This window comes from Morone saxatilis, unplaced genomic scaffold (assembly GCF_004916995.1).
Source record: "Morone saxatilis isolate NCDOM2014 unplaced genomic scaffold, NCSU_SB_2.0 Contig12, whole genome shotgun sequence".
Lineage (NCBI taxonomy): Eukaryota > Metazoa > Chordata > Actinopteri > Moronidae > Morone > Morone saxatilis.
In genome coordinates, this window is record NW_023339674.1 from 12,169,768 (window position 1) to 12,195,691 (window position 25,924).

The 25,924-nt window shown below is 40.3% G+C and overlaps 2 protein-coding genes across 4 annotated transcripts in view; both read right to left on the minus strand.

The window, feature by feature from the left end:
• atp13a3 (ATPase 13A3) overlaps window positions 1-21,711 on the minus strand; it is a 34,371-nt gene extending 12,660 nt beyond the window's left edge. For 2 of the 3 annotated variants that reach the window (XM_035653131.1, XM_035653129.1), the window contains exons 1-17: window positions 21,545-21,711; window positions 11,704-11,784; window positions 8,340-8,426; window positions 8,070-8,243; window positions 7,007-7,240; window positions 6,345-6,415; window positions 6,018-6,101; window positions 5,701-5,770; window positions 4,438-4,572; window positions 3,773-3,845; window positions 2,947-3,078; window positions 2,665-2,847; window positions 2,418-2,575; window positions 1,603-1,791; window positions 1,331-1,392; window positions 635-785; window positions 262-381 (exon numbers count right to left, since the gene is read on the minus strand). In XM_035653131.1, coding sequence (XP_035509024.1) covers window positions 262-381; window positions 635-785; window positions 1,331-1,392; window positions 1,603-1,791; window positions 2,418-2,575; window positions 2,665-2,847; window positions 2,947-3,078; window positions 3,773-3,845; window positions 4,438-4,572; window positions 5,701-5,770; window positions 6,018-6,101; window positions 6,345-6,415; window positions 7,007-7,240; window positions 8,070-8,243; window positions 8,340-8,390 — 1,887 coding nt within the window. In that variant the 5' untranslated portion in view covers window positions 8,391-8,426; window positions 11,704-11,784; window positions 21,545-21,711. Of the gene's footprint in view, window positions 1-261; window positions 382-634; window positions 786-1,330; window positions 1,393-1,602; window positions 1,792-2,417; window positions 2,576-2,664; window positions 2,848-2,946; window positions 3,079-3,772; window positions 3,846-4,437; window positions 4,573-5,700; window positions 5,771-6,017; window positions 6,102-6,344; window positions 6,416-7,006; window positions 7,241-8,069; window positions 8,244-8,339; window positions 8,427-11,703; window positions 11,785-18,059; window positions 18,292-21,544 lie in introns of those variants that run through there. The other variant, XM_035653130.1, reaches the window with a different exon arrangement.
• A 3,330-nt stretch (window positions 21,712-25,041) lies between these two features.
• tmem44 (transmembrane protein 44) overlaps window positions 25,042-25,924 on the minus strand; it is a 6,484-nt gene continuing 5,601 nt past the window's right edge. Inside the window, exon 10 of the mRNA XM_035653132.1 lies at window positions 25,042-25,230. Within this exon, the coding sequence (XP_035509025.1) occupies window positions 25,129-25,230 (102 nt within the window). The 3' untranslated portion in view covers window positions 25,042-25,128. The remainder of the gene's footprint in view (window positions 25,231-25,924) is intronic.

The following is a 25,924-nucleotide window of genomic DNA, read 5'->3' on the forward strand; positions in this document are numbered from 1 at the left end:
TGTTGCTGTTGTGTTATGCAGGTAGTGTCTATTAATGTTATATTGAGGCACAAGAATATGCTGGTTTTAATTACAGCCAATATTCTGTCAACTTGTAGGCAGACTATAAAAAAAGTCAGAGAATAAATAATACTATGGCCAAGACCACACTCCAGCTTTAATAATTCATTAATATCATCAGATTGATAGATTTGTTTATATTTAAATTTCAGTCTTTGTATTGATAAAACATCTCCAGTTGAACAACTGCGCTGTTTGTACCATGTCCTGTTCTGTTGATGCAGCAGGCTCAGGGGGCAACAGCTGTTTTGGGGGTCGAACCACAGTGGGCATGATACGGTTGTGGAGAGATGTTTCCTCCTCAGTGGCCTCCTCCAGAATCTGGACAGACAAAGATTTTAGAGAAAATTAGTATTAGAAAAATGGAATGTAAGTGATATCAAGAATATGTTATTAATGAAATATATTTGATATAGTAAATCAATTATTCCTCTTTCTATTGGCCCACACATAAAACAGATTCCAAGTAGCTATTTGTCCCCATATGCCTTTTTAAGGGTGGTCTGACTAATTATATTTCCACTGTGCTGCCCTGACCAACTTTATGCTCTTGTATAAATACATAACAACTCACCCAGCCTGTAGCTTCAAACATTTTGAGGTCCAGCGGGTCTCCAGACAGCTGGCCCTCTATTTTGGTTAGAGAGTGGCAGGTGGCCATACAAGCCACAAACTGGGACTTGACAAGATTCTCCTTGTAGGCATTTTCCTCTGACAGGTGGAAACTGGAGAGGCAGGAGAAATAGGAGGTATATGATTATGGCTACATTTATACCATAGATTCATGCTACAGAAATATGCATATCATTTTCTTAACATAATTAACCACACAATAAATAACTATTATTCTAAATTTAGGGAATTAAATAATCATATAACTCAATATTTCTGCACTTTAAAATATCTGATGAACAATTGTAAGAATTACTGAGCAAACAATGGTTGATTTTGTTAGTATCTTCTGGTATCTAAACAATTTAACTTGAGCTGTTTGGGCATATGGATAATTATGTTGTGATTCTATGAGATTTCAGCATTCGCAAGGATTTGAAATGAAGGAAATTAGACCTTCTTGACAAGACATTCCAGTATATTTTAGTTCCTTTGGACCAGATAATCAGAAAAGCAACATGCGCTCAGTAATGGCTAAACTAAGATAATGACTTCAGATTTCTAAGGCTTCTTTCACATGCAGTCAAAATGCATTGAAGAAGTGGGAGGTCCATGTTTGCTATTGTTGACCTGTTGATTAGAGAACAGACCAGCTTACCTGCCATTCTCAACCCTCTGCACTCCCCATAAGTCTAATCCATCTTCTGTCAGAGTTCCAGTCTGCAAGTATACAGAAAGTAGAATAAAATAAATAAATTGTTTGAATCAAATCAAATGAACATAAAAACATCTTTATTGCCTCACAATTAGAGCCAGGTACAATCCATTTTGGGTAACATCTGTTGTTACTCCCTCATATGAGTGATATGTAAGGTTAGTGCCTGCTACTTGAAGAGCAAAAACAGCGGTCATACAACCACGAGCACTTACCTTGTCAAAGCAGACCAGATTTATTTGTCCGCAGATATTGATCCTCTGAGGACTGATACAGAAAATTCCAATACGTTTGAGGCGTCGCTGGGCGTATACAATGCCTGCTGTCATGGCGGCTGGTAGCGCCGGTGGCACAGTGATAGTGATGATGTCCAGCGACTCAATGATGATGGTCTTAGCTGGCACCTGCCGCAAGCAGACAAGAAAAACTCAGGAAACTTTTGCATGTTTGATAATCACTTAACTTTAATGTCTCTCCTGATTTAAATCATCACGCCTAAAACTGGTATGGATTCACAGTTCACTCACACTTAAAAGGGCTGCTAAAATTCAGGTTTGAGAGTCAAATATGTGGCATTTCCCAAGATAAGCTGTTGAGAGCCACTTGAATTGAACAGTGTGGTACAGCAAAGTCTTTCTGATTGTTCATGTTAAAAACAAACCCAAAGCAAGGTCCCAAAACGGCTGATCCTCTAAGTCTGATGCTAATCCTACAAACAACTCTATAATCATACAACAAGTGTTACAGAGGCTAGAAAAATAATGTCTCAAACTGTTCATGTTCTACAGCACAAAGTGACTCAGAAATGTATTAACAAGCTGTTTATTGTTGGAAAGGCGAAAACACCAGTCAGTGAGTATCAGACTTTTCAGATGACAAGAAATAGGACTCAAGTGGGCTGTTGTCTTCTTTACTAACATGTCACCAAAAAAAAACATGATGAACTGATCATGCATCTGTTACTGAGTTTGTTTTGTTATGTTTCTGCCCCCTAGTGGGCAAAATTCTCTTTAGTTCAGTTTTAGATTACCTTGTTCATGACGCTGAGGACGATAGAGTAGACAAAGCCAATTCCAGCCACAGCCACCAGACACAACAGGAAGAGGTAGGCATCACGGTACAGCTTGAAGTCGGTGGGTTTTGGGTAAAGGATGGAGCGCACCAGCTGGCCTTTGGCTGTGCTGAAACCTGTGTAAAGAAATTGTTATGAGAAGTTGTGGGTAAAATGATAACACAGTAGCACATCTGAATAGATATTCCTGGACACACAGCCCTACCTGTGCGGACCACCACAGCCTTGACCAGTTCGCCAGTGTAGAAGCGGGTCTGGATGACGTTGGTGCCACAGAAGAGGGTGTGTCTCTTATGTTCCTCTGTGTTGTAGGCACTGTCAGTCTCCTCCCCCCTCTCCCCTGGCACTGGGTTTGGGAGGTTGGTCTTCGTCACAGGAACGCTCTCACCTGATGGAGTGGTGGACTGATGTTAAGACTGAAGATTTACAGAAAAGGCATTGTGTTGGTCCTGTGCTCAGACAGAAATATTCAGATTTTGGCTCTAACCTGTGAGCATGCTTTCATTGACGATGCAGGTGCCGCTGACCAGCACGGCGTCACATGGCATGATGGTCCCGTTGCTGGGGATGACCATCACATCACCGGGCACCAGGTCAGTAGACAAAATCTCTTCGATTTCTTCCAGTAAGAGGGGCGCAATGGAGGAGTGGAGAAAGTAAATGAGTGTGTTAAATTTAGACAGGTAGAGAGCAGTGTGAGTAACAAAATAAAATATAAAAAAATTATTGTGGAGTGTGGAGAAAGGTGATAAGTGTGTAAATGAGCCAACAGTAGCAGATGGTGGATTGGGGGGGTGAGAAAATAGATATTTTGTGTGTCAGAGCCCCAGACTCTTGTTCAGCACATCTCTCATTACTCATGCTTCTCTAGGCAGCAGGAAACAAGCTAAGTAATCACAAGCAGGGGCCAGTGCAGTAAATAACTGTATAAACAAAAATGTGGTGTACCTTCATCCACAACAATGTTTAATTTTTAGTTTAATTTTGGCCAACTTTGGCCAACTTTGGCCAACTCATGGAAATAATATCAAGCCCCCGTCTGACACTCTCTCTTTCTCAATCTGCATTGTCTGCCTAAGAGCCATCTGGAGGACAGCCAAAGCAGGGTGACTGTGTAACAGAGTCTGTCCCAGCACAGAAGCAGTAAAATGTCTACTGTAAGGTTTGGTTTGTAAAGCATTCTTTTAGAAAAGAAGGAAACTGAATATAATAATACATGGTGTGTACTACTATTAAAATGACTAAATGACATGAGCCAATCTGAAAAAAAAGAAGGAAAAAAAAACACAAAAACAAAAAAGAAATTGACAAACCATTGTTGGCTCGGCATACAGACACACGGACAATACTGTGAGCTGCCACCATATCGTGAAGCATGATGTATTGCTGGAAAAAAGGAACACAGAAAACAGATGAAAAACTTAAGACAGTTTCTCGATACCTGTGTGAGTGTGAGGGTGTTTTCGTCTGAGTTTGGGAACCATGAAGCCAGGGGCAGCAGACCGTGTGCAGATGAGCCTTTATGCTATCCTAAAAACCCTGGATTAGACACGAGCAGGGTGGCGAGTGTGTCTGACATGACCTGCCTAAGCACTGAGGCTGTACCAGTAACATTATTATAGTTAGTCCATTGGTTAGATTATTGTGTAGTTGCAGTACTGTGTCTTAAATATACAGTGTATAAGTTTGAACATAAAAGTTGCAGGTTCTGGTTGCGCAGAAAGGTTAATAGTATGAGTAGTATGAGTTAACACAACTTATAAGATACAAACACACAGTGTCTGCCCAACTTTACATGCTGTCTTATCAAAGTCTTAAAAGGCGGCATGGCTAACATTTCGATTATGAAATATCTTGTATAAAAGCTTACGTTTTGACATAATATGGACAAATCAACGTTAGCATCCTGAGGACCGGTTGCTAGTGAAGTAAAAAAATGTGTATTGAGAAAAGAGTCTGAATATTTTGTGGCGCTCACCTTTTTGATGGTGTACAGAGAGGTAGCTATGGATATGACCGACATGAAAACAATGGCCACAGCATAGTAGTAATACTCATCGGCACTCCACAGGATCACACTGAAGAGCTGGAAGATGTAGAAAGGGTTGAGGACCTGCAGGAGGAGACAGAGAGAGATTAGTGTGGCAAATACAGAGGTGAGAGAATGAACATAAACAATAAACAGAGAAAAAAGGAGACAGAGATGTCCAATTTATAAGATGTACACTTAATAATGTAACTATTAGTATTGTTACATTTTGTACACATGCTTTAGCAGTGTTTAAGGTGTAAGGGAATGATAAATGGTATGTAATTAAGTGTATAATAAAAAGTGCTTGAGGCAGAATGGTACTTTATACACATGCCCACTGGGTAATGTTACCAGAGTTATTTCAATGGGAGTTGTGACCCACATTACGGTGTTTGTCTGCAGGGAGCATTACTGTTGTATTTACCCTCACGCAGCACTTCTCTTGTAGAAATATAGAAAGTAGATATCCCAAATATTTTCCTTTAACAAGTATGGACAAAAAAATGGGAAGGTCTCTATATCTATGAGCTGGGAAATGGTAAAAAAAAAAAAAAAAAGATAATCAATTAATTGATTAATTAAATGTCATTTTAAAGAAAAAAAAATGTCCAAATTATCAAATTTCAGCTTCTCAAATGTGAATATTTTCTGGTTTCTTTTGTGTTCTCTAAAAGTAAACGGAATATCTTTCAGTTGTGGACAAAACAAGACATGTGAGGATGTCACCCTGGGCTTTGGGAAAGAGTGACCAAAGAACTAATCAATTAATCGAGAAAATTATGACAGGTGAAATGACAGATTAACTGATAATGAAAAATAATCGTTATCTCCACACCCTTTGAAGGCACCGTTTCTTGGAAGTAGGGCTGCAAATAACAATTTGTTTTCATCATCTATTAAGCTAAAGATTATATGTCCAATTAAATAATTAATTGTTTGACATATAAAATGTCAGAAAATTGTGAAAGAAATAAATTAAAATTGTTACTCTCAAAAAGCCCAAGTTAAAATATTTGAACTGCTTGCTTTGTCCAACCAAAATGTATGCCAAAAGCCATATCACAGGCATCGGCTTAATGTTGGCATAAGAAACTGGAATGGGAGAAAATGGGATGAACACACAAGTTGACAAGGTGTCTTTCATTCAAGGACAATTCAAACTTTGAGTTAAAGAAAATGCTGCCTCTGTTAATGCAAACTGGTCCCCACCTCTTTGATAAGCAGCTTGAAAACAGAAGGCACTTTCACTGCAATTTCATTCACTCCGAAGAACAGTCTCCTGACAAGAGGTGAAAGAGACATTCATGAGTCAAGTGTTGTAAACCAGACCTTCATATTTCATATCTAAACACATACAAACACGCACACTTACACAACAATGTAGCAATAAGGTTAAAAGTACATAGCTTTTCATTCTAAACAATATTACCAGATGATTTCAGTGATTAGATACAGCAGAATAATATGGCCCTACTCCTGGCTGTCTGAAGTTGTGCAGCCTGTCCTTCAGACACGTGAGATGTTACCTGTACTCCTGCTGGTTCCTGGTCAGGCCTGCACTGTGCTCCGAGTGGAGGGTGGAGCAGCTGACCTGCAGATCCTCCATGCCGCTATAGAGGTAAAGTAGGTCAAAGCAGGAAACAAAGTCAATTTTCTTTTACGACTTTTAATTAAAAATAACAGTGCAAGCAATGCAAGTTAAATATATCTAAAGCTGCAAATGTAAAGGGTTGTTTTGCACCTTTTACTTATTTAAATTATTACACTGTCCACATACTGCCAGATTGATTTAATCCCCCTTTAAGCGTACTGTAAGGGAAAGTCAAAACTGATAGATCGTTAAAAATGCTTACTTTAAAACTTCAAAGTTCTGCATCTCGTCGTTCCAATAATACTTTGTGCTATGGAAGGTAAAATAGCGAATCTGAGGGAAATAAAATAGGGCAGGGACAGAGGGAAGAAGCAAAGTTGATTAGACTTTTTTTTTTTTAAACATGTCAGCCTTACTGTATTGTTGTCCCTTAAAGGCAGGAAACAAAGTCAATTCAAAAGGAAGAACAAAAATAAGAGATAATAACAGATGACGAGTGAAACACTTTGACAACTTGCACCATATAAAATGCCAATTACGTAAATTTGAATAAATGGATCAGTGGAGGAAATTACATTATATTTGTACTGCGGTTGTTTATTGTGAGGGTAAGGTTTAACATAAGGAATGTGGTCAATGAAAAGTACTGCCAAGGGGAGCAAGGCATGTGTCTAAGACAAAGAAAAAGGGCTGAGGGAGTGTTAGGTTTTAAATGTTTTGATATACCACTATCATAACGTAAATTATAGAAAAATAGAGTCAAATTACACATTTAAAAATGGCAACCCATCTACTAACTTTCAAACACATCCACTGATAGGTGGTTGCCAGTCTCACAGCTAGTTTAGGGTTGCCATCAATGGTGTGTATGTGTGTGTGTGTGTGTGTGTGTAAATCCAGTATATTGTGGAGAGGGGCGCCTACCTGTGTGGGCTGGTATTCGGCATATCTTCTGATGAGCTCCTGAGCGGTGCTGCCATCGGAGGGGTGAGGGGTATGTCCGTTGGCCAGAGGGGAAGAGGCAAGGGAGGAGAAGGGGCAGGAGGGAGAGGAAGGGGAGGAGGGGGAGGTGGTCTGGGTCTCCAGGCTGTGGAAGGGGTTGCTCCCCGGGGCCAGCATCACTCGAACCCTGGCCAGGAACCAGCGCCGGAACTCATCCTAGCCAAACAAATACAAACAAAGTTGCAGTGCTAGACTTTTAAGGGCCTTCAGTCATTAACTCCACAACTGCCCCTCCATTCCTAACTACATATCAACATTTATTCTGCTGTCTTTAGTACATTTCTTTCAGGACAACTGGTCTGTTGTCAAATATTTATAGCATACAGCCCTAATGTATCCACCTTAAAATCCTGAGCTGCATTTGGTGCTTGGCAGGTGTTTCAGACCATCTTACCTTAACCAAACTCTTATTCCTAAACAAGCCTCTTTAAGAAGTGGCTAAATGTTTACAGTTGAAGGTTGACCCTAACACGGTCAAGGATGAATGCAAACACATGCAGACGAGCATGAGACCAACACAGAGAGAAAGAAATGCGGACACACACAAACATACACGTGAATGTTACGGACACATTGTTGGACACATGGTAAATTATCTGTACATTCCTGCTGGTGTGACTGTCTGTATGAATCAGTCAGTCTCAATGTATTTACTGTGCTACTACAATACATCAGTTGTATTCGCTCACAGCTTTAAAACCACATGAGCCTGATGTAACAAGCTCATTTTTAACAAACAATTTAAATAGTTTAAATGTAAAACCTCAGCTTAGCTTACTACAAGGGCTTCAAAATCCTAATTGTTTAGTCTATAAAATGTTCAAAAAATGTGGGGGGAAAAAAAACATTCACTGAAACCACTGAGTATTTAGCATTTTTAACAAAATTAAAATTAAAAATTAAATGATTAATCAAATACCCAAGCAGTTTAATTTTCTGTTGATCGACTAATTAATAAATAATTGCAGCTCTACTTGCAACCTACCGTGGAGCGCATCAATACCACTTCGGCATCACGGGCTGTGGTACGGGTGCAGGTGGATTTGACGCACCACTCTGGCATCCAGTAGAGCAGCAGGAGGAGGAAGCCCCCTGTACACAGCACCCCGAGGCCCACCAGGGCCAGCCGCCAACGACACAGACGGTAGCCCTGCAGCTCCTAAAAGGTGGAGGGAGAAAAGAGGGTGCAGTCTGATTAGTCGGAAAGCACAAATACCGACACTGGCACTGATGTAAAATGAAAAAATAGACATACCATCTCCTCCTCTTCCCCTTTGTTGAGGACCTTCAGGTCTTCCTTCTCCATGCTGCAGAACAGTTTGCCAAGCCCTTCCCTTAGTCACTGCAAACACAACAGACAAAATGTCAGGGAGAACAGTGTGGGAAAACGTTTCAGCTCCACAACAGCCTATCAAAAAAGTGGCTCGACACCAGAGGGTCAGTCACCCCAGGCAGGGTCACAAGATGCTTTCTAGGGATATGATTCAAAAGAGCATTGTATGGAAAATGCTGTGTATTTGTCATGAACACTTAACATTTTTGTTAGCTTTCTCTATTATACAATGATGCAAAATAGCCTGAAAAGAAAAAAAACCCATATCATCACCATTCACTGTTTTTATTTTATGCAGTTAACTCATGCATGCACTACAAATAACTTCATAGTTGAGGTTTATAAACTGAAAGAATTGGGAACCATTACTGTGCAGCCAATTACTATGTAATCTGGTATCAAAATCTAGTGGTACAGTGCTGGGGGGGAAAGGAAAGGAGTGACTTGGGTGGCACTGGTAACCCTTGAAATCGGATTAGCCAGCCTTGCTTCCACCCCAAACACATGAAACGGGTTATTTAAGACTAACACGCTAAAATCTAAGACTGCATTATTTTAAGTAACTAAAGCAACTTCTCTGAATGAAGAAGAAAGACACCACCATCTCTGAGCAAACTGCTTAAATGTGCTTATTCCAGGATACTGAACAATTAACAATCATTCGTCATTTACTCATAATCTCAATATTAAGACATTTGTTTTGGAATAAATTGCATTGACTTGATACTTTACTAACATACCTGCATTTGGAAGAGAGATCAGTTTTTTTGTGTTTGGGGTAACATAGTGACTAAACTGTAATGGATGAAAAAAGGTTTTTGTTGCTGCACAACACGTTTCTACCAACGAGGACTGATCCCCCCCTCTCCCCAAGAAGAGAAAGGGGGAGAAGGGCCTGAACGGGAGTGAGACAGGTGAGACTTTCTAGGACTAGATTATCATACAGTCCTCTTACACATAACATTTCTATAATGCGGACCTACTGATTTGCATTAAACCCACGTTTGACGTTTGAAAGTTTCACCCTCAAAACTTCAATATGTTGAGTGGTGTCATTCAGTATATTAGCTGTGGCGACCCTTGCTGTTGCCTGTTCAGCAGTGTTCTTATAATTCACCTCACTGTTGACAGGTTGGTCATCCGTGCCTTCTGGTAACACCTGGGCCCAGCGTTCCCAGCCTATACAGTCCAGGCCCTCTTTTTTTCTCTCTCTCTCTCTTATGTGAAGGTGTTCCTCATTGGTTCCCTTTGGTTTATTTTATGCATTTTAAAACAGTCACACACAATTCTTACCCCCAGTGCACCCTACACTGATGTTTTGTTATGTTTACAGTTACTTTTGTTTAATAAATGACTTACTATCTTATCTTTGAAATGGTGCATCTCCAACTTTTTCATTGCGTGCAACTGACAGCAAAGATATAGGACTGTCTGAGCAGGAGCCTTTTTTTTGCACATCGATGTATTTGACAATATTACAATATCCAAAATATGATATTTTGAGTTTTGTCTAATCCATTTATAGATGTTTCTCAGCAGTAAACAGTATATAACAAATCACAGGCAGTCTTTTATATAAAACAATAACAACCGAAGTCAGCTCAACAACAATACTGCTAAATTGATCTGGTTGTTAAAATGTCCGGTAAAGACAATTTGTTTGTGCTGTTTATAAGAGCATTGGCTCAGTGAGTGAAATGCAACCTTATTTGAGCTGTTAATATTAGTCAGTAGGCAGGGATCAAAATGTTTGTCTTAACTCTGGTAAAAACCTGTTTAACCCAAATGTGAACTCTTAACTGTCTGTGGGTAAAGAGCTATAATAAAGGACGATATTAGCGTCTGTGGATACAAAGTGCAGGACGTCTAACAGAGGTCAGTAGTTCATTGAGCTACAAGAATGCACAGCTCTTCCCGGACAGCTGCTATACCTCACAACACCTGAGATTATCTCTTAAGAGTGTCACACACCCACACACTGACCAGCTGAGTCATCAGATTTGTGTGTTACCCAATATCAAGTTCATCCCCATTTCCTCCTCTCAGTTGTCCCAGAGGACTAACCAGCTGCCAAGGAAGGCATGCTGTCACTTTATGTGTGTGTATGTGTGTGTGTGTGTGATTGGTGCATTGATATTGACTAAGAGGGGCACCTAGGTCAAAAGATGAACAGGTGCTTGGAAATATGAGTTAGGCTGCAGACAATCTGTCTGTCGACGTCAACTACAGCAGGGTTATTTGCCTTTCTGTTGCTCATGTATTGTATTGAGTATTGAGAGAAAAACAGTGAAGCTGGATGTGTGTAAAGTCAAACTGAGTAAGTAGTATGACAGAGAGGTTAATTAGGCTACTGGCTTCAAGGTCTGTAGCTGGTAATCAATTGGTCAATCAGGCACACTCAGGACGTCACTGGGGCCTCTTGGGGAACTGAAAACAGACATGCCTTTGGCAGAGCAAGTTTTTACATCAAATGTAAAGGGGACACAAAACAGAAAGACCACACACACAAAGAAAAAAATATTCAAAAACCACACGAAGTGACGCAAACGCAGGGAAAGTTTGAACACTATGAAACCAGCTGTCACTGGCGCACTGGCATGGTGTGTCAGGGCACGGTGCCCACAGGGCCACCAAGCTATTGCCCCCACCACCCTACAACGCCCACTGATCCTGTATTTATTGCCCCCCACACTCCGATTTTATCTGCCAGCTGCACCCGGGTGGACTTTTTCTCTGGCATACAGCGGGATATTTTGCTTAGGACCAAGCCCTTCCTACTATTTTACAATAGCAGCCCCCTGGCCGGCGCTAGGCTGTGGGTGCAGTGTAACAAGAACATTCCCTCCCAAATCTCTGCAAAGACTGGAAATACCGACACCAGTGCATCATGGACACACTCTTTTGCATGATTGCTGTCCGGGTATTTCTCACAGATAACACACCACTGAAAACAGCACCCAAAAAGGATTGAGAAGTATTAAGCCTATGCACTGGAACCATAACATAGTTGTTTATGATAAAATGATCTGTTGATAAGGCAGGGTTCCATAATTACAGGCTCCAAACAGACAACAGGCCAAAGTTAACTGGTGACTGAGAAGCAAGACATGTTAACTCTGTTTACGCCTTAAGTACCAATATATTACATGTTAACTCAGGCTGGAGACAAACTAAGTTATACTTTCATTCAGGTGCACTTGTGTTGTGTAGAGCAGGGATTGGGAACACTTTGGTGAAAAAACATAATTAATTCAAGCTCAGTTTCGAGTTGGTTGGGTTGTCCTACCTTGAGAGCCAGGGACACGATGCCCCAGGCGGTCCTCCTCCCCGCAATTAGCTTGCTCTCTCACCACACCAACCTGGAACCCTGGGGGGGTAAAGAAAAATAAATGCACATTACAAATACAGCTTTCCAGCACCTCAGGTCTTTCCACTAAATTGACTATGATGAACAGCAGGTTAAATGGGAAAGAGTTTTTACAAAACAGTAACATATCTTCCCAAGGAAAAAACAATAATGGTTAATGTGTATTGAGTTGCAGCAGAAGAATTTGTGTAAAAGCACATACCAAGGTGTTCACTGGTGTACATTTTCACTAGATGGGACCCTCTTTTAAGTAAGGATGCAACAAGATAATGGAAACGTGTTTTATACTTCCCCTGAAACACCAATGATGAAAATCTGTTCAACGTAAGTTGCCCATGGCAACCACATTTGGACCACTGATGGTGATTTAATTTGGTCTGATCCCCCCTACTTGAAACAACTTTTTTTTTAATCCTTTTTAAAAAAAGAAAAAGAGAAATTAAATGGGTTTTGTTTGAAGCGCCGTTTGAAGTAAACAGCACAATGCAAAACTAAGTAACTAGTTCCAACAGTGAGTGAAGACCCTATGTACTGCAGGTATCAACATGATAAGCATTGCATGAGGTTATGAGAAAACAATCATGACGTCATGCTGAGGTTGCAGTATATGAAAGAACTGTCAGATGACTGCTGCTGACTCCAATCCAGTCATGAGGCTTGGTGTTCCTGTCCCGGCCCAATGCTAATGACTTAATATAATAAATCTCCCACCCAAGCTGCAACCTCTGTGTAAATGAAGCCAACATGGAAGTGCCAAAACTGCAGTTCCTTAAACGGCCACTTGCTGTGGCTACAGAAATGGGTCGATCTCCATAAGGCCCCAAATGAAAATGTCCAACTTTCCATATATTCCATATATTTCCATATAACTCACCAGTTTAAATTATATCTAGGCTTAAAGTTATGCATAATTAAGGGAAGGTGGGCGCCGTCACAGGCAGCTGTTTTCAGTAAGTAGGCTTCATTCAACCAGCCTCAGCTCTACCCACGCAGTATGTCACGGCGGAGTCAAGAATGCCAAGATGGCGCCGGCCAGAGACACCACACTTTGAGCTTCTAAATGTCTCTTCAGAAATCACCTATGGGTAATTAAATGGAGACCACATCCATTTTTAATTACAGATGCTCCCACAGCTGGCTGTTTCCCACTAAAAAACAGTAGCAAAACAAACAAACAAAAACCTGCACAGCAACAACAGAGTTATGCCTCCTGTTGTGAATATAAGGATGACAGCAGAAACCAGTGTTTTCACTGGAGAACACACGACCCTGGTAGGGCCTCTAAGAGCCAGCATGACTTCAGAGATATTTATAGATTTCTCCAGCCCAGCCTAAAGCCACATTGTTGTCTCTGATTTGATTAGTCTGCTATTGTATTAATAAGCAAAAGCTGGCTTGGGAAAAAAACAAATGAGGAAGCTGTTGACTTTTTTTTCAAACTACAAGATTAAACATGACGATCATCAGTGTTCCTGGAAAGAAACTTTATGATGTCTAAAAAGAAATCCAGTGAGTATGTTTATCAAACCACAACAGGTCGAAACATGCACAGCTATTTGAGTCCAAAAGAACATCTGGTTCTACAATCAAACATAGCTTTTATACCACCCATTGGCATGTGTATTATGTGGTGATAATATAGAGACAAAATTAATTCATTTACTTGACTTGTGCCATGAGCTCTCTGACTCTCCAATTCATCTGCTGCTTTCAACCGACGCTGATTTACATTAGCAAATGGACCTTTAACAAACATGTCATACACAGAAGAAATGCTTGTACAACTGTGGGACTAAGGCTACAACCCAAAGATATTTTCTTCATTGTTTAATCTGGTGATTATTTTCTCAATGTCCATCACAATATCTCTATGGCATCTGAAATGCTGGATCCAGAAAATGTTTGACAATTTTAGCATAATCTGACAGTCTTGCTTCCGGTTCTGTACATGCATGGTAGGAGGAATAACAAAGTGTCTCAATATCATAATTTCATAATTATTATCTGTACAGAGTTAAGATCACTTGAGTCACTTTGAGTGAAATTGTGCCATTTGCAGAAGGTCAGACACAACATATTTCACAAGAACCTGAGCATGAGCAATGCAAAAGTACACAAATAAATAACTCCAGGACAGCCAAGACCAGACATACTCTCTTTTCCCTTTCTGTCCTGTTCTTCAACACACAGACAAAAAAGGAAAAAGTGAACAATGAGCCATGACCTAATGACAGAAGTGTATAATTCGTGGAAGCATTTGGAGGAAAAAGTGTTTTGTTGCCATCATGAACTGCACTCAATGTGCTTTCTTTATCACTTCCCCTCCTACTCATGGGGTATAATAGCCAAGCTTTGTTCCCCATCATGGGCCAATCAAGCTGTTTATCACTGTGGCCACCGGCCTCACTGAAAATCTATGACCACCTGCCCTTCCACTGCTGTCTGAACAGCTAAAAACTCTTCCTCGGCCACTTTTAACAAATAACTTAACACTTCCCTCTTAACAACTTGCCACGGGAGAAAATGTTTTCTATTTTATATTACGTTGCATACAAACCTGTAGGATGTGGCATTAACCACTTCCAGTTTCATAATTAGTGAGAAAAGGCAAACAGGGCAGATACACAGTTTATGGATAGTTTCCTGCATCTCAAAAGTTAAACTCTGTTCAACCTTTTTTGAAATATGCATCACCTAGTCAAACTCACCTATCGATGCACCCAAACATCCACACCTCTAATCCAGAGAATCGTCCTTAAAATGCATCAGATATTGTGTATGTTTTGAGATGGCATACACACGCACTTTAGATCACTACCTAGTGACAAGGATTGCTGACATTACAGGCTATACTATGATTAATGGGGAAACATGGGATCAAGAGAGTGGAGGAGGACAAAAAGAGATCCCCAAGGACTGAGTCTGTATGTGAGCTCCAATCGTGTGAAAAACCTATGAGGACAAAAATGGAGGGAAAGGGCTGGGGAAAAAAACAATAATCCTACAGATCAAAAGTGCGCTGAGTTTTAAGTCAAACCACATGCTCTTGGATTAACTGACTGGCATTTCTTGACAGTCTATGAAAAACTGCCACTGTGCAAGAGATCAAAACACATTTTTACTTCATTGAGCAGCTTATTGGTACATAATGACCCTGGATTAGAAATGCTTCTATATGGATGTAACAGATTAGGGCTGCAAATAACGATTATTTTCAATCTCAATTAATCTGTCAATTTATCATATTCTCTAGGGCTGCAGCTATCACTCATCTTAGTAATCAAGTATTCTACTGATTATTCCATCAATTCATTTAGTTATTTTTTTGCTTTTAATTATTATTATTATTAAAGAGCAATTTTAAATATACAAAAAGAGAAAAAAACAACAAATAAACTAATTGGTTTCAGTGTTTGCTCTAGAAGAAGAAGAAGAAGGGGGAAAAGGCTTCTGTTGTAACCCCACCGTACTATATACACCGTGCAATATTTTTCTTTCTCCATCTCTGGTTAGCACAGCCACATGACTGGACCTGTGTGTTACAGTCCGAGGCTTCCCCTTTAAGAAAGGTGGAGTCCAGCAGGTTTGTTGTCAGAGTATTTCCTGGAGTGTGAGGGGTTTGCATTCATTTAGTCAGCCATAAAGTGTGTAGATAAGCTCAGGTTGCAGTATAATAGTTACTAAGAGGCCGTGTCTTGCGTTTGCTGTCATATGTAATAAATAAAAAGCCCCAGTTTATCTAACGTTACCACAACGCCTTCTTGGAGTCTTCCCAGCAATGTTATCAGACTGTGAACAACTCAGTCAGCTAGTTTCTCTGGCCTGTCTCTTCTCTTTGGCCTTCACTTTTTTCTCTCTCCATCATCTCTCCAACATCCTCAAGAGAGACAGACAGCTTATTCTCATAGAGGACTAAAGAAACACAAAAACATTTAAGAGTTCAAAGTTTGTTTACTTCAAATTAAGTGTCCTATCTGTAGTAGGGAAAACCAAGATGAAAGATACAAATGATTTATTGCAATCACACAATAGGTGAATAAGTGAGGGAAATAAATATAATTCAGTGTCCTCCGTGCCTGATCTCAATCAAACATGGCCCTGAGATATCTCATGTTCCTGTGTAGCCCGATACTTGAGACGCTTTCAGGCAGAGGATACCTTTTCGCTGCTAGTGCCGAAACTGGCAAACAGTGGGGTACTGTGATATCATGCTACAAGCTAATAGAACAAATACGAGTCTTCAAAGTTATTTTCAAAGCAAAAGTATGCTTTTGAGGGTTTTTTTGATGCATCAGATTCATATAAGCATATAGAGCATAAGGGTGAGATTTTAGAAGTCTCATACTGTTTTGATACTAGAAAAAAATAACACTGAGACTCTTCAACAAGTGTTTAGCTGCGTCACTGCTGTAATGCCAGATGGATCAGTGCTGTCAAAGGCAACTGTGGTGTCATCGGTTTTGCAGTTTTTTTTCAAGGTGTTTGAAAGAGTAATGTAAAAATGCAGCTCCATGATCATCATCAGGAGTACCATTTTAAGGAGGGACCCGTCCAGAGCGCCGTCATCAGCTGTCTGTCAAAGACTGCCTCTGACAGCAATTCAACATGCTGAATCGTCCAAACAGCTGCTGATAAGGGCGAGTTACAGCCAGCGGAGTGGGACACCTCACAAAACCTGTGAACGACTTCTGTACATGTCCCGACAGCACCTGACAACACACGCCAACATCTTTAGGGATGTAGTCAAACTGTTCTTGCACAAGGACTGCGGACTGAAAAGAGACAGTACGAGATTTAAAGACAAAATCTGGCTGTGCAAAGCCTTATCAGTAAAGTCTTCAAATCAAATGATAAAAAAACAAATATGTGAGATGCTAGATAGTACTGACTTACACTACGATTTCAATCAGTTAGGGAATTTCGATCAGCAATGAACTCAGTCCATCTGCATTCTCAGGTTTGCGTTACGGTGTCAGATTTCACAGTTGTTTCTATTTTCATTTGAAGTGTTTCATTTCACTTCCATTGATGCGGGCCCGTAGTTTGTCCTGGTCTTGTTGGAGGCAAACCGCTATATCGGCACTAGAAAGATGTGTTTCTCTGTCACGCTGCTCTGGGGCTCCCGCACCAAACAGTGCTGGGCTGCTGAGAGGACTTTTACCATGTCAGGATATTTCTCATCTCCACTCTGAATCAACACTGGCAGGCCTTCCATCACAGGCTGCTGTCTTAAAGCTCACCTGTGAAAAGTCCTGAGGCATTGGCTCAAAGGTCTGTGGAACATTGGCGCCTCGCTTCTTAAACGGAGACTACACTGCTTCCAAATCCAGTTTGGACAAGACCTTAAGCTCTCTCACAGAGAGGAACAAAGTTCAAAGGTGAAAGGCAAGTTCAATTCCTTAACTCTGGGAATCCAGAGTTAAGGAATTGATGAATTGATCATGGACTAAGCAAGGTAAACTCTCTATGGTGCTCACATGACGCCAGATACTGTGAAAAGGTTGTTCTTTTTAACAATTAAACTCATCCAGAAGCTTCCACAAGTCAAACTTTCTACATTTGTCTAAGTATAAAGCAAGCAAAGCACAAACACAGACTGCTACCTGGTCCCAGGACAGGCCTTATCAGACTTAGTGGACAAAGTAACCATAATAAAAAGCAGACGGACACAGATCTTGAAACAGTCTGGCTAATCTCTTATTAGTAGACTTAATACCAACAGAAGAAGGAGCCACTTAAAGTACATGGTAGAGCTGCAATGATTAGTCAATTAATCAATTAGCTGATTAACAGAAAAATAATCAGCAACTATTCTGTTAATCATTCAAGTCATTTTTCAAGCAAAAAACCCCAAAAAACTAACCATGTGAAGCTAAAAAGACATACACTTGTGTCTCACGCCAATTACCAATCCCAACTTTTTTCTACAAATCAAGTCTATATGTTTTTCTTTTGCATGCCTAATTAAGCGTAATCCAATAGGCACACATTCAAATCACTATTTCTCTCAGGCTGCTGTTTTATCATGAGCTCTAATCTTTCAAAATAGGTATATGAAGCTTTGGCAGACAACAAATGAAACAAATGAATACATCAAAATTAATTAAATACGAGATTAACAAAATTGTCATTGATTTTTCTATTAAGTTTCAACTGTTTTCAACTCGCTCTAGTTTTAACTGAAGCTTTCAAAAAAGACACCAGTCAGTGAAAGCTGAAATTCCCCGGATAGTCTCCTTAAACAAATTGTGAAATGAGAAGACTTGTTGACTCACCAGTTGGGTATCTCTCCGACTGCTGTGCATACAAGTCTTGAATTTATCACAAATGTTGCTAAATTATGATAAGAAAATGACTCATTTTACCACTAAAACACAAAATGCGTCACTGGGGCATTGTATTCAGGCAGTGGTTCCAGCTCATCCCGATATTTTGTAACACGAGGGTTAAAATAATATAGAAAAGTCTGCATATCACCTCTGAATCCTACATTGTGTGGTTGAAGGACAGGTGTGAGCGGGAAACTTTTGTTCACATGGACTGTAGGAACAACAACAGACCACTGTGTATGTGGTTAGCACTCCTCTTAACTCAAAGTTCACATTCTCATTAAAGTCACACAAACTAATTATCTCCTAAGCCTCACCGTGGCAGCATAGAAGACTCCCAGTGTCTCTGTTAATGTATAAACTGAAAAGTGAATAGACAATGAATATTGCTCTGTATGATTTCTATTTGTGCGACACAATTAAACTTGAAATCAATCAGGATATTTTGAAATTTGACCTGGTATGGCTAAATAAAGCCCAATCCCTTTCTGATCCTTTGTTTACTGAAACCTTCTGTGGACTGGGTATGCCAACTATGATGTGGCACAAATACCAGTAAATAAATAGCAACCAGAAGGCAAAATGAATGACATCTACGCTGACAGCGCGCAGCCACAAGCAATACGAGCACAACTATTCGAAGCCTCTTTACTATCCAAGTGAAAATAAATCTCCACAGATGTATCTAAATCAACAACAAATATAATACACTAGTATTCACAATAGCATTCATTCCCTTTTCCCTGACACAATTAAAAAGTTGTGTAAAGTTGAATGAGCATCCGTGTATAATTAAGGTGTGACGAGTGATTTTGGACACCTGTGACTGGTATGTCAACAGAGCTTTTTCACAGCAGCCTGACACAAAACAGTAGGGTAAACACAGGTGTTACCAATGATAGTAATGAAGTTTCCATTCCACTCAGTGTAGCAGAGCTTTTCCAGTGGCCCAACATGAACATTAGCAGCACCCTGACTCCGTTTGATCGGAGCGAAGAGAGAACAAAGCCTCATGAAGACGAAGCAATATTACAAACACATCTGCAACAAGGTTGTATAGTACCACTTAACAGAAGAACACAAAAAAGGCACTGTGCAATATTCCATTCGGCCGTCGCATTTTGTTAACATTGGCCTTTTCGTACTTGAGTTGACATTCAAAGACCCTCAAACATTGTGTGTCGGTGTGTAAGAAGACCACTTGTGAGGGAGTCCACAAAGAGGCCTAGGGCACCTCTGATGGAGCGACAGGAAGGAGCCACTGGATCAGAGACAGTGTGCATACAACAGCTCCTACCCTGGTGCTTCACCAGTCCCAGCTTTAGGGTAGATAGTCAAAGATACAGGAACAGTTGAAAATAACTCACATGATATCTCATTTCCCAGAAGGCCCGTGGGAGATTCTGAAATAAAGTGTAGCGGTAAAGTCAGAGTCCAGACCTCAATTAAATTGAGAAATTGTGAAGGCATGTTCACTCATGCCCCCCCTGCAATTTGACACTGAAAGTGAAGCCAAGATGTGCAAAAACTTGTACACAAGACAAAAGGTGGCTCTACTAAATACTAAAACGTGCAATCAATCGGTTTCTGTTTTAAAGGAAGGATTTGGTTCAATCAAATTAATATTTCTTTATCCTCAATTAACTGAATTAATTTCCTCAAATTGTGAGCATTAGGTTACTGTAGCAGCAGGAACACAAGGTACAGGTTACTGTGACTAGACCGTTCAGTCGGGGGTAAGCCAGTCACTCGCTGATTGAAAAACTTTCTCATACTGTCTATTGGTGCTACGCTGGGCATTGTTTCACCAATTACTGTTACTCTTGTTGATGGCTAGTTTCTACATGCATTCACAAAGCACATAACAAAGGCTGAAAGTCAATAACAACAAATAGGGTGCTTGGGTTTCATTCGTGTATAATAACCTGAAAACATTTCCACTACCTTAGAATGAGATGGTTTAATCTACAGAAACAGAGGTTCCTCTTCCACAGAGGCCGCCATGTTGAACTATCATGTTTCTACAGCAGCACAGAACCGACAAACCAAACACATCTTTTGCGAGTTTCGTGGCCAACGTAGTTTCTCCAACACACTTGGAAAGCTGAGCTGTAGTCAAATAGTTGCAATCTGCAACTTCTCCGCTAGATGCCACTGAATCCTTCACACTGGTCCTTTAAGAATTAAATAATTGTAAGAATGAATGACAGCCAGCCAACACCTGACTCCACAGTAAACAGGTCCAGCTTATTACCCCCCACTTCTATGTCAGTTTCTCAGTATATAGTCCAATTTTAGAAACTCCAATTTGTTTGTAACATTTCATTTATGTTGTATTGGTGTCTTACATGCAGTTAAAAAGCCTTGGCGCAGGGAGAAAACACATTTTGTCTGCAGAGGACATGTGCTTCTCCTCCACTTCCAACTCCATCCTAGAGGATACACTGGTTATATTCATGCTCATGAATTAAATGGACAGTAGCAAAGCAGCTAATAACATCCAGGTGATTTAATGTTGTACAACAACCACACAAAGGCATAGTCTTTATACGTGAATAAGACATTTGTTACGTAAGGTATGTCAATTAAATGTTCTCATTCAACTCAAGTTCTGGCCGCTGGTTTTAATGCCTGTATGATGATATTCAGAGTTATTGGTGTCTTCATTAACCTGAGCTTGACTTGAAATCCCACTGAAATAGCAAAACCCACAGTTCTTCCTCCTGTGAGGCAGACCACAGGAGACCCGACCACAGTGACAGGTGTTTTAAGAGCAATGAGGGAAAAGCTAACAGTGTGTTGCCTGAACACAGTTACAGCCTTTAACCATGGCATTCTTCACTGAAATGAAATGACTACCTACACTAAATGAAAAGTAACTCCAATGGTTGGTAGCAACCAGCCCCAACGACAGAAAAGTAAGTCTTAAGCCAATTATGGACCACAGATCTTCAATCTTAAAGCTCTCCATCGTGATATAGGTGGTGTTTTCGTTGGTTTAGGCTAGGTACATCGTTCACAAGCCTATATTAACGACATCCCTACATCTGCAAGCTATAAATCCCCAATTGCTGACCATGAATCATGGCTCCGAGCCCCAGGCAGAGCTTCATCTGGGAATACGGGAAGACGTCGCTGGATGTCGGAGGCTAGCTGGCTAACGTTAGCAAAGCCTCATTGTTAGCCAGCTAATTGACCAGCAGCTTCACAGCAACGTCCATGTGTCTTTCACTGGTGATCACACTTTCGGTTTCAGGTCCGGTTGAAGCGAAACGATGGTTGAAAAGCATCCCCGGTTTTTCCTCGCCACACACACACACACACACACCCATCAGAGAGCTAACGTTAGCTCTCGCCGCGCTAGGTAGCAACTGACACATGGGTGATGATGACAGCGATGTTAGAGCAACATATTGGAGAATAACACTCACCCAGAACCACCGGGACACTCTGAAGATCACCTTCGAGTCATAGTGGGACGAGAGTAGCTGTTATCTGAAGGAAAACGTCGTTGAGGAGAAAGAAGGACTAAGTTTGAGAGGAAAATGTTGTCGCAGCAGAGGGGCAGGAGTGTGTGTGTGCTGTGTTGACAGCTCAGTGGGACAGACTGAGTACTACAGCGGTAGTGAACTGGCCTGAACTGGCTGTCTGACGGCAGGAAGTGACATCACAGGAGCCCCCCCCCCTCCTCACTATGAAGTAAATATTATTATTGTTGGTATTATTATTATTCCAGGGCTTGGGGAGTAACGGATTACAATCAGGATGCATAAAAATATGTAATATAAGAGAAATTGTTTTTTTTTTTTAAGCAGGATTGTAATTTTAAAATATATATATTTTCTTTTAAAAATACACATGTATGATGATAAAAATCTCTCTTTTCTAAAGGTTACGTTGTTCTTATTTTTTTTTTATCCAGTGAATGCAATGCGCTTCCGTATCTTCTACACCGGCATCAATACTTCAGATTGACATTTCTTTTCTCTGTGTGTTTTTATTCACATTTTTGGTGTTGAGGTAACGCAAAAGTAACGGAAAGTAATAAAGTAACATTACTTTAATATTGCGATTCATGGATACTGATAGGTAAGTAGTAATTGTATTGGATTACATTTTTAAAGTGACCCTCCCAACCCTGTTATTAATACAGCCATAAAGGGCTCACTCACTCTCATGTGTGGCAGCTTTGAATGACCATAAAATGGCACATGATGGTGAGGTCATAATAATGATCCATACTTGGTTATACCTCAGTGTGACGCAGGGACAAAAATAGTACATTATAAGGAAGTACTGGTTAAGAAAGTGGTCATTTCATGACTGGATTATGACATAGGCTAAGCAGTTAACATCTCTGTTACACACACCATTAAAGCACAATATCAAAGCTTCCAATTGGTAGGCTACTGTCTTGTAGAGGGACCCTGAGTCTAAAACCTAATTTAATTTTAGTTTTATTATTTTAATTAATATTGTCACATGTTGCCCTGGGGCCCACTAAAAGGTAATCCAGCCATGGTCATTAAATACTTTTACAAACATCTAAGTGCACCCTTAAGTGCTAGATCATAAAACTCGTACAGAGTAAACCAAAGAGGTCAAAATCGAAGTATCAGAGGGAACAAAATATCCCCAACAATTAGTCCATAGTGTGAGTGGGGTCATCCCTATGTTCTTATAACTTCCTGTGTGACGCTCGGTCGTTGCTCGATTGATGTTTCCCTTTTGGGGCTTTTTCTTTCGTCATACTGTTCTCTTTTCTTTCTTTCTTCCTAATGTTCCCCCCCGGGTCCTATGTTACTTCTCCGCTAAGGTTAGGGTTAGGGTTCCGTCTTCCCCGGTCCCATACAAAGCGGGGAACATAGGACCCGGGGAACATAGGTACACTCCCCTGTGAGTTAAGCTTCAGGAACACTAGATCCTACATTTCCCATAATGCAGGGATATTTCTTTATACTTTAAAGGTTTTATTATACAACTGTTTTCCCTCTGACTGTTACAAGGAAGCTGATCTTTATGTGTCAAACCAGTGGGAGCCTCCCTTTAACAAAGTACTCAAGCAACTCACTCTTACATAATCTTTCAAAGTTATTCAGTAACATCTAAGTACTCATTAATCAGCGTTCAGTTTCTGATTTATTCCTTTCTCATTCACTGCAACTTTTCAGGAGTTTGTGTTACTGCTGAACAATTTCCCCTCTCCCTCCTCCCCTTTGGGCCAATATGCAAGGTGAACAAAATGTCCTTTAGGCTTAAATCATCAGGCATCTTACATGTCCTCTGCAGTGGAGCGATCAGTGACGTGCGGGCCAAGAAAAACAGAAAGGGCCTGTTCCCCACTGCTGCTTCAGATGTGCTAATCCATGCTCTTCATCACTTCTGCAAACAGAATTCCACCTTTTTATATGGGACACACAGTTTGTTTTCCTTTGGCCTGGTCTCAGAAGGGACAGAGATGAGGCCCAGAGATGAAGCAATGCTAGCTCAGCATTCATCATGACACCAGAGGGCATTAATGGAGTACAAACACATCACTTTTTTCTTTAGTTTATTGGATCTTTTAGGAAATACCGATGAAAAATATTTACTTTTGTATAATATATAACACCTGTTTCGATGGTGGTTTACAAAAACATAAATAGTAACGTTGAAGACACATATTTTGCAATATGAGCTCCAGTTCAACTGCCACTATGTTTGTAATGGTTTAACTTATTCAGCATCTCAGATTTCAGGCCTCTTTAGCAAGCTATACACATGGGATACATTCCTATCCATCAGCAACATTAGATTGGCTTAAGCAGCTGGAAGCATTGAATGGCTTTTCATTGTGGGCTAATTAGTAACATCAAAAACATATTAAAGACAAAACAGTTACATAAATAAATATATATGAAATGCTTACTGAATTAAACATGCCACAAGTATTTACACATCAGTAGGGTTTGATAATAGTATATACGGTATATATAAAATTACAATATTAATAGAGATTTAATGAAAAGACAAATATATACAGAATTACACATAAAATAATCAGATGTTAAAGCAACTCATTTCCAGTGTTATACAATACATGAGACCTAATTCTTTATACATGTTAAACAAAAACTTGTTAGTTTTTAAACACAGCTTACTCAGAATCATTAATTTAATCAAACCACAAATTGGTACAATAAGATAAGATCATCTCAATATGTTATTGGTAATATTAAATAAACAATATTATTGAATCATCTCCCAGTCCAACCGTGTCATGTTTACAGGCCAAACAAGGTGTTAAGTTACATTAATTTCTACTGCTGATATCAGCAATTGCTTTGTTCCACTTTATTAGTTGTTTCCCAGTCATTTGTCCCAGACAGCCATGTCACTTGAGGAAATGTAACAGGGAGGAGGGAAATGTGCTTTGTAACTTTGCTCTTATCTCTGTATTGTTCCGTTATCGCGTTCTTAGGAAGTCCCTTCAGTTAAAAATGCCCATGCTCTGTTGCTCCAGCATCATCGTCTAAAGCACGGAGCGGTCGGATGGACAGAGGTTGGAGGAATGATGGAGAGGACAGAGGAGCCCTGGTCGTCTAGTCTGGTGCTTATCTGCTCTGCCGGGCCTTTTCCCAGTCCAGCCCTGATAACCCGGGTGGACTAGCAAAATACAGGATATGACCCATTAACCTTGCAAAGCAGCAGGGGCGCAATATTGTTTTATTAGGGGAGGTTTTTTCTGTAAACCTTGATGAATGCAGTCAGGACAGGCGTTGTGACAGTAGCTGTAGTTGAATGTTAGAACCTGCACAATGCAACTAGAATGAAACATCCATCATTATTAACCATTTTCACCATCATTGTACCAACACTGGACAGTCGAGGTGATGAGAGAGAGGCAGTACAGGCAGTTACAGTGTAGTAAGACAACACAGATGACAGGTCAGTGTTTACACTCTTTTTTATTAACCCCCTCAAATCAGTGCACCAGATGTGTATCACATTATTAACTGAGAGCAAAATGCATTTGTCATTTTGCTATGCTTGGAGAGGAGACACTCTCTTGTAGTAGAGGGTGCTGTTGTTTTGCCGTTGCTTCACTCCACAGGGCAGCTGCCTCTTCAAAATCCCACTGAAAAATATGGACAAGTCAAGATAATATAGTGGAGAATCATAGACGATGGATTCTAATATGTCATATTATAGTATACTTACATAAGAGTCCTCACACTTGCTAATTAATCGTCCCTGTAGCTATTTGCTTATTGTATTATGTGTCTTGGGAGATTCAATTTAAAAATCATTGTTCTATAAAGAAGATTTTAAAACCTCAAGAGGGGTATGTTTTAGGGTGCTGCATGCTGGTGTTCATACCACCTCACTTGTATATATTCTAGCAGTTCTTCATCTTGCGTAATCATTTCTGGAGCACAGTTATATTTATTACTTTTTCTGAGGCCCTGATCCTTTTAGCTCATTTAGCACTGGTTATTTGTAATGTTATACTTTTTTGTGACTCATGTTGTGTAAGAGAATCAGCTACATACCAAGAATGCAAAAGGTTTTGACTCACGTACACAGAATAAAGTCCTGACCAGCAGGCATCACACAAGAGACCATAAACATCTCCCAAAATAGCAGAGGGTAACACTGGCCCCCTATAGACAAGTCAACCATTTTGCACTACTTCCTAGGCAGACAGACCCAACCCATTACTGGTCTTTAATCAAAGATCCTTTACAGCAGAACAATTGGGCCACAAGGCAAATCTTAAACAATTCCACCCCTCACTGTACCCCTCAGCCCCCCCCCCTCACCTCCACCTC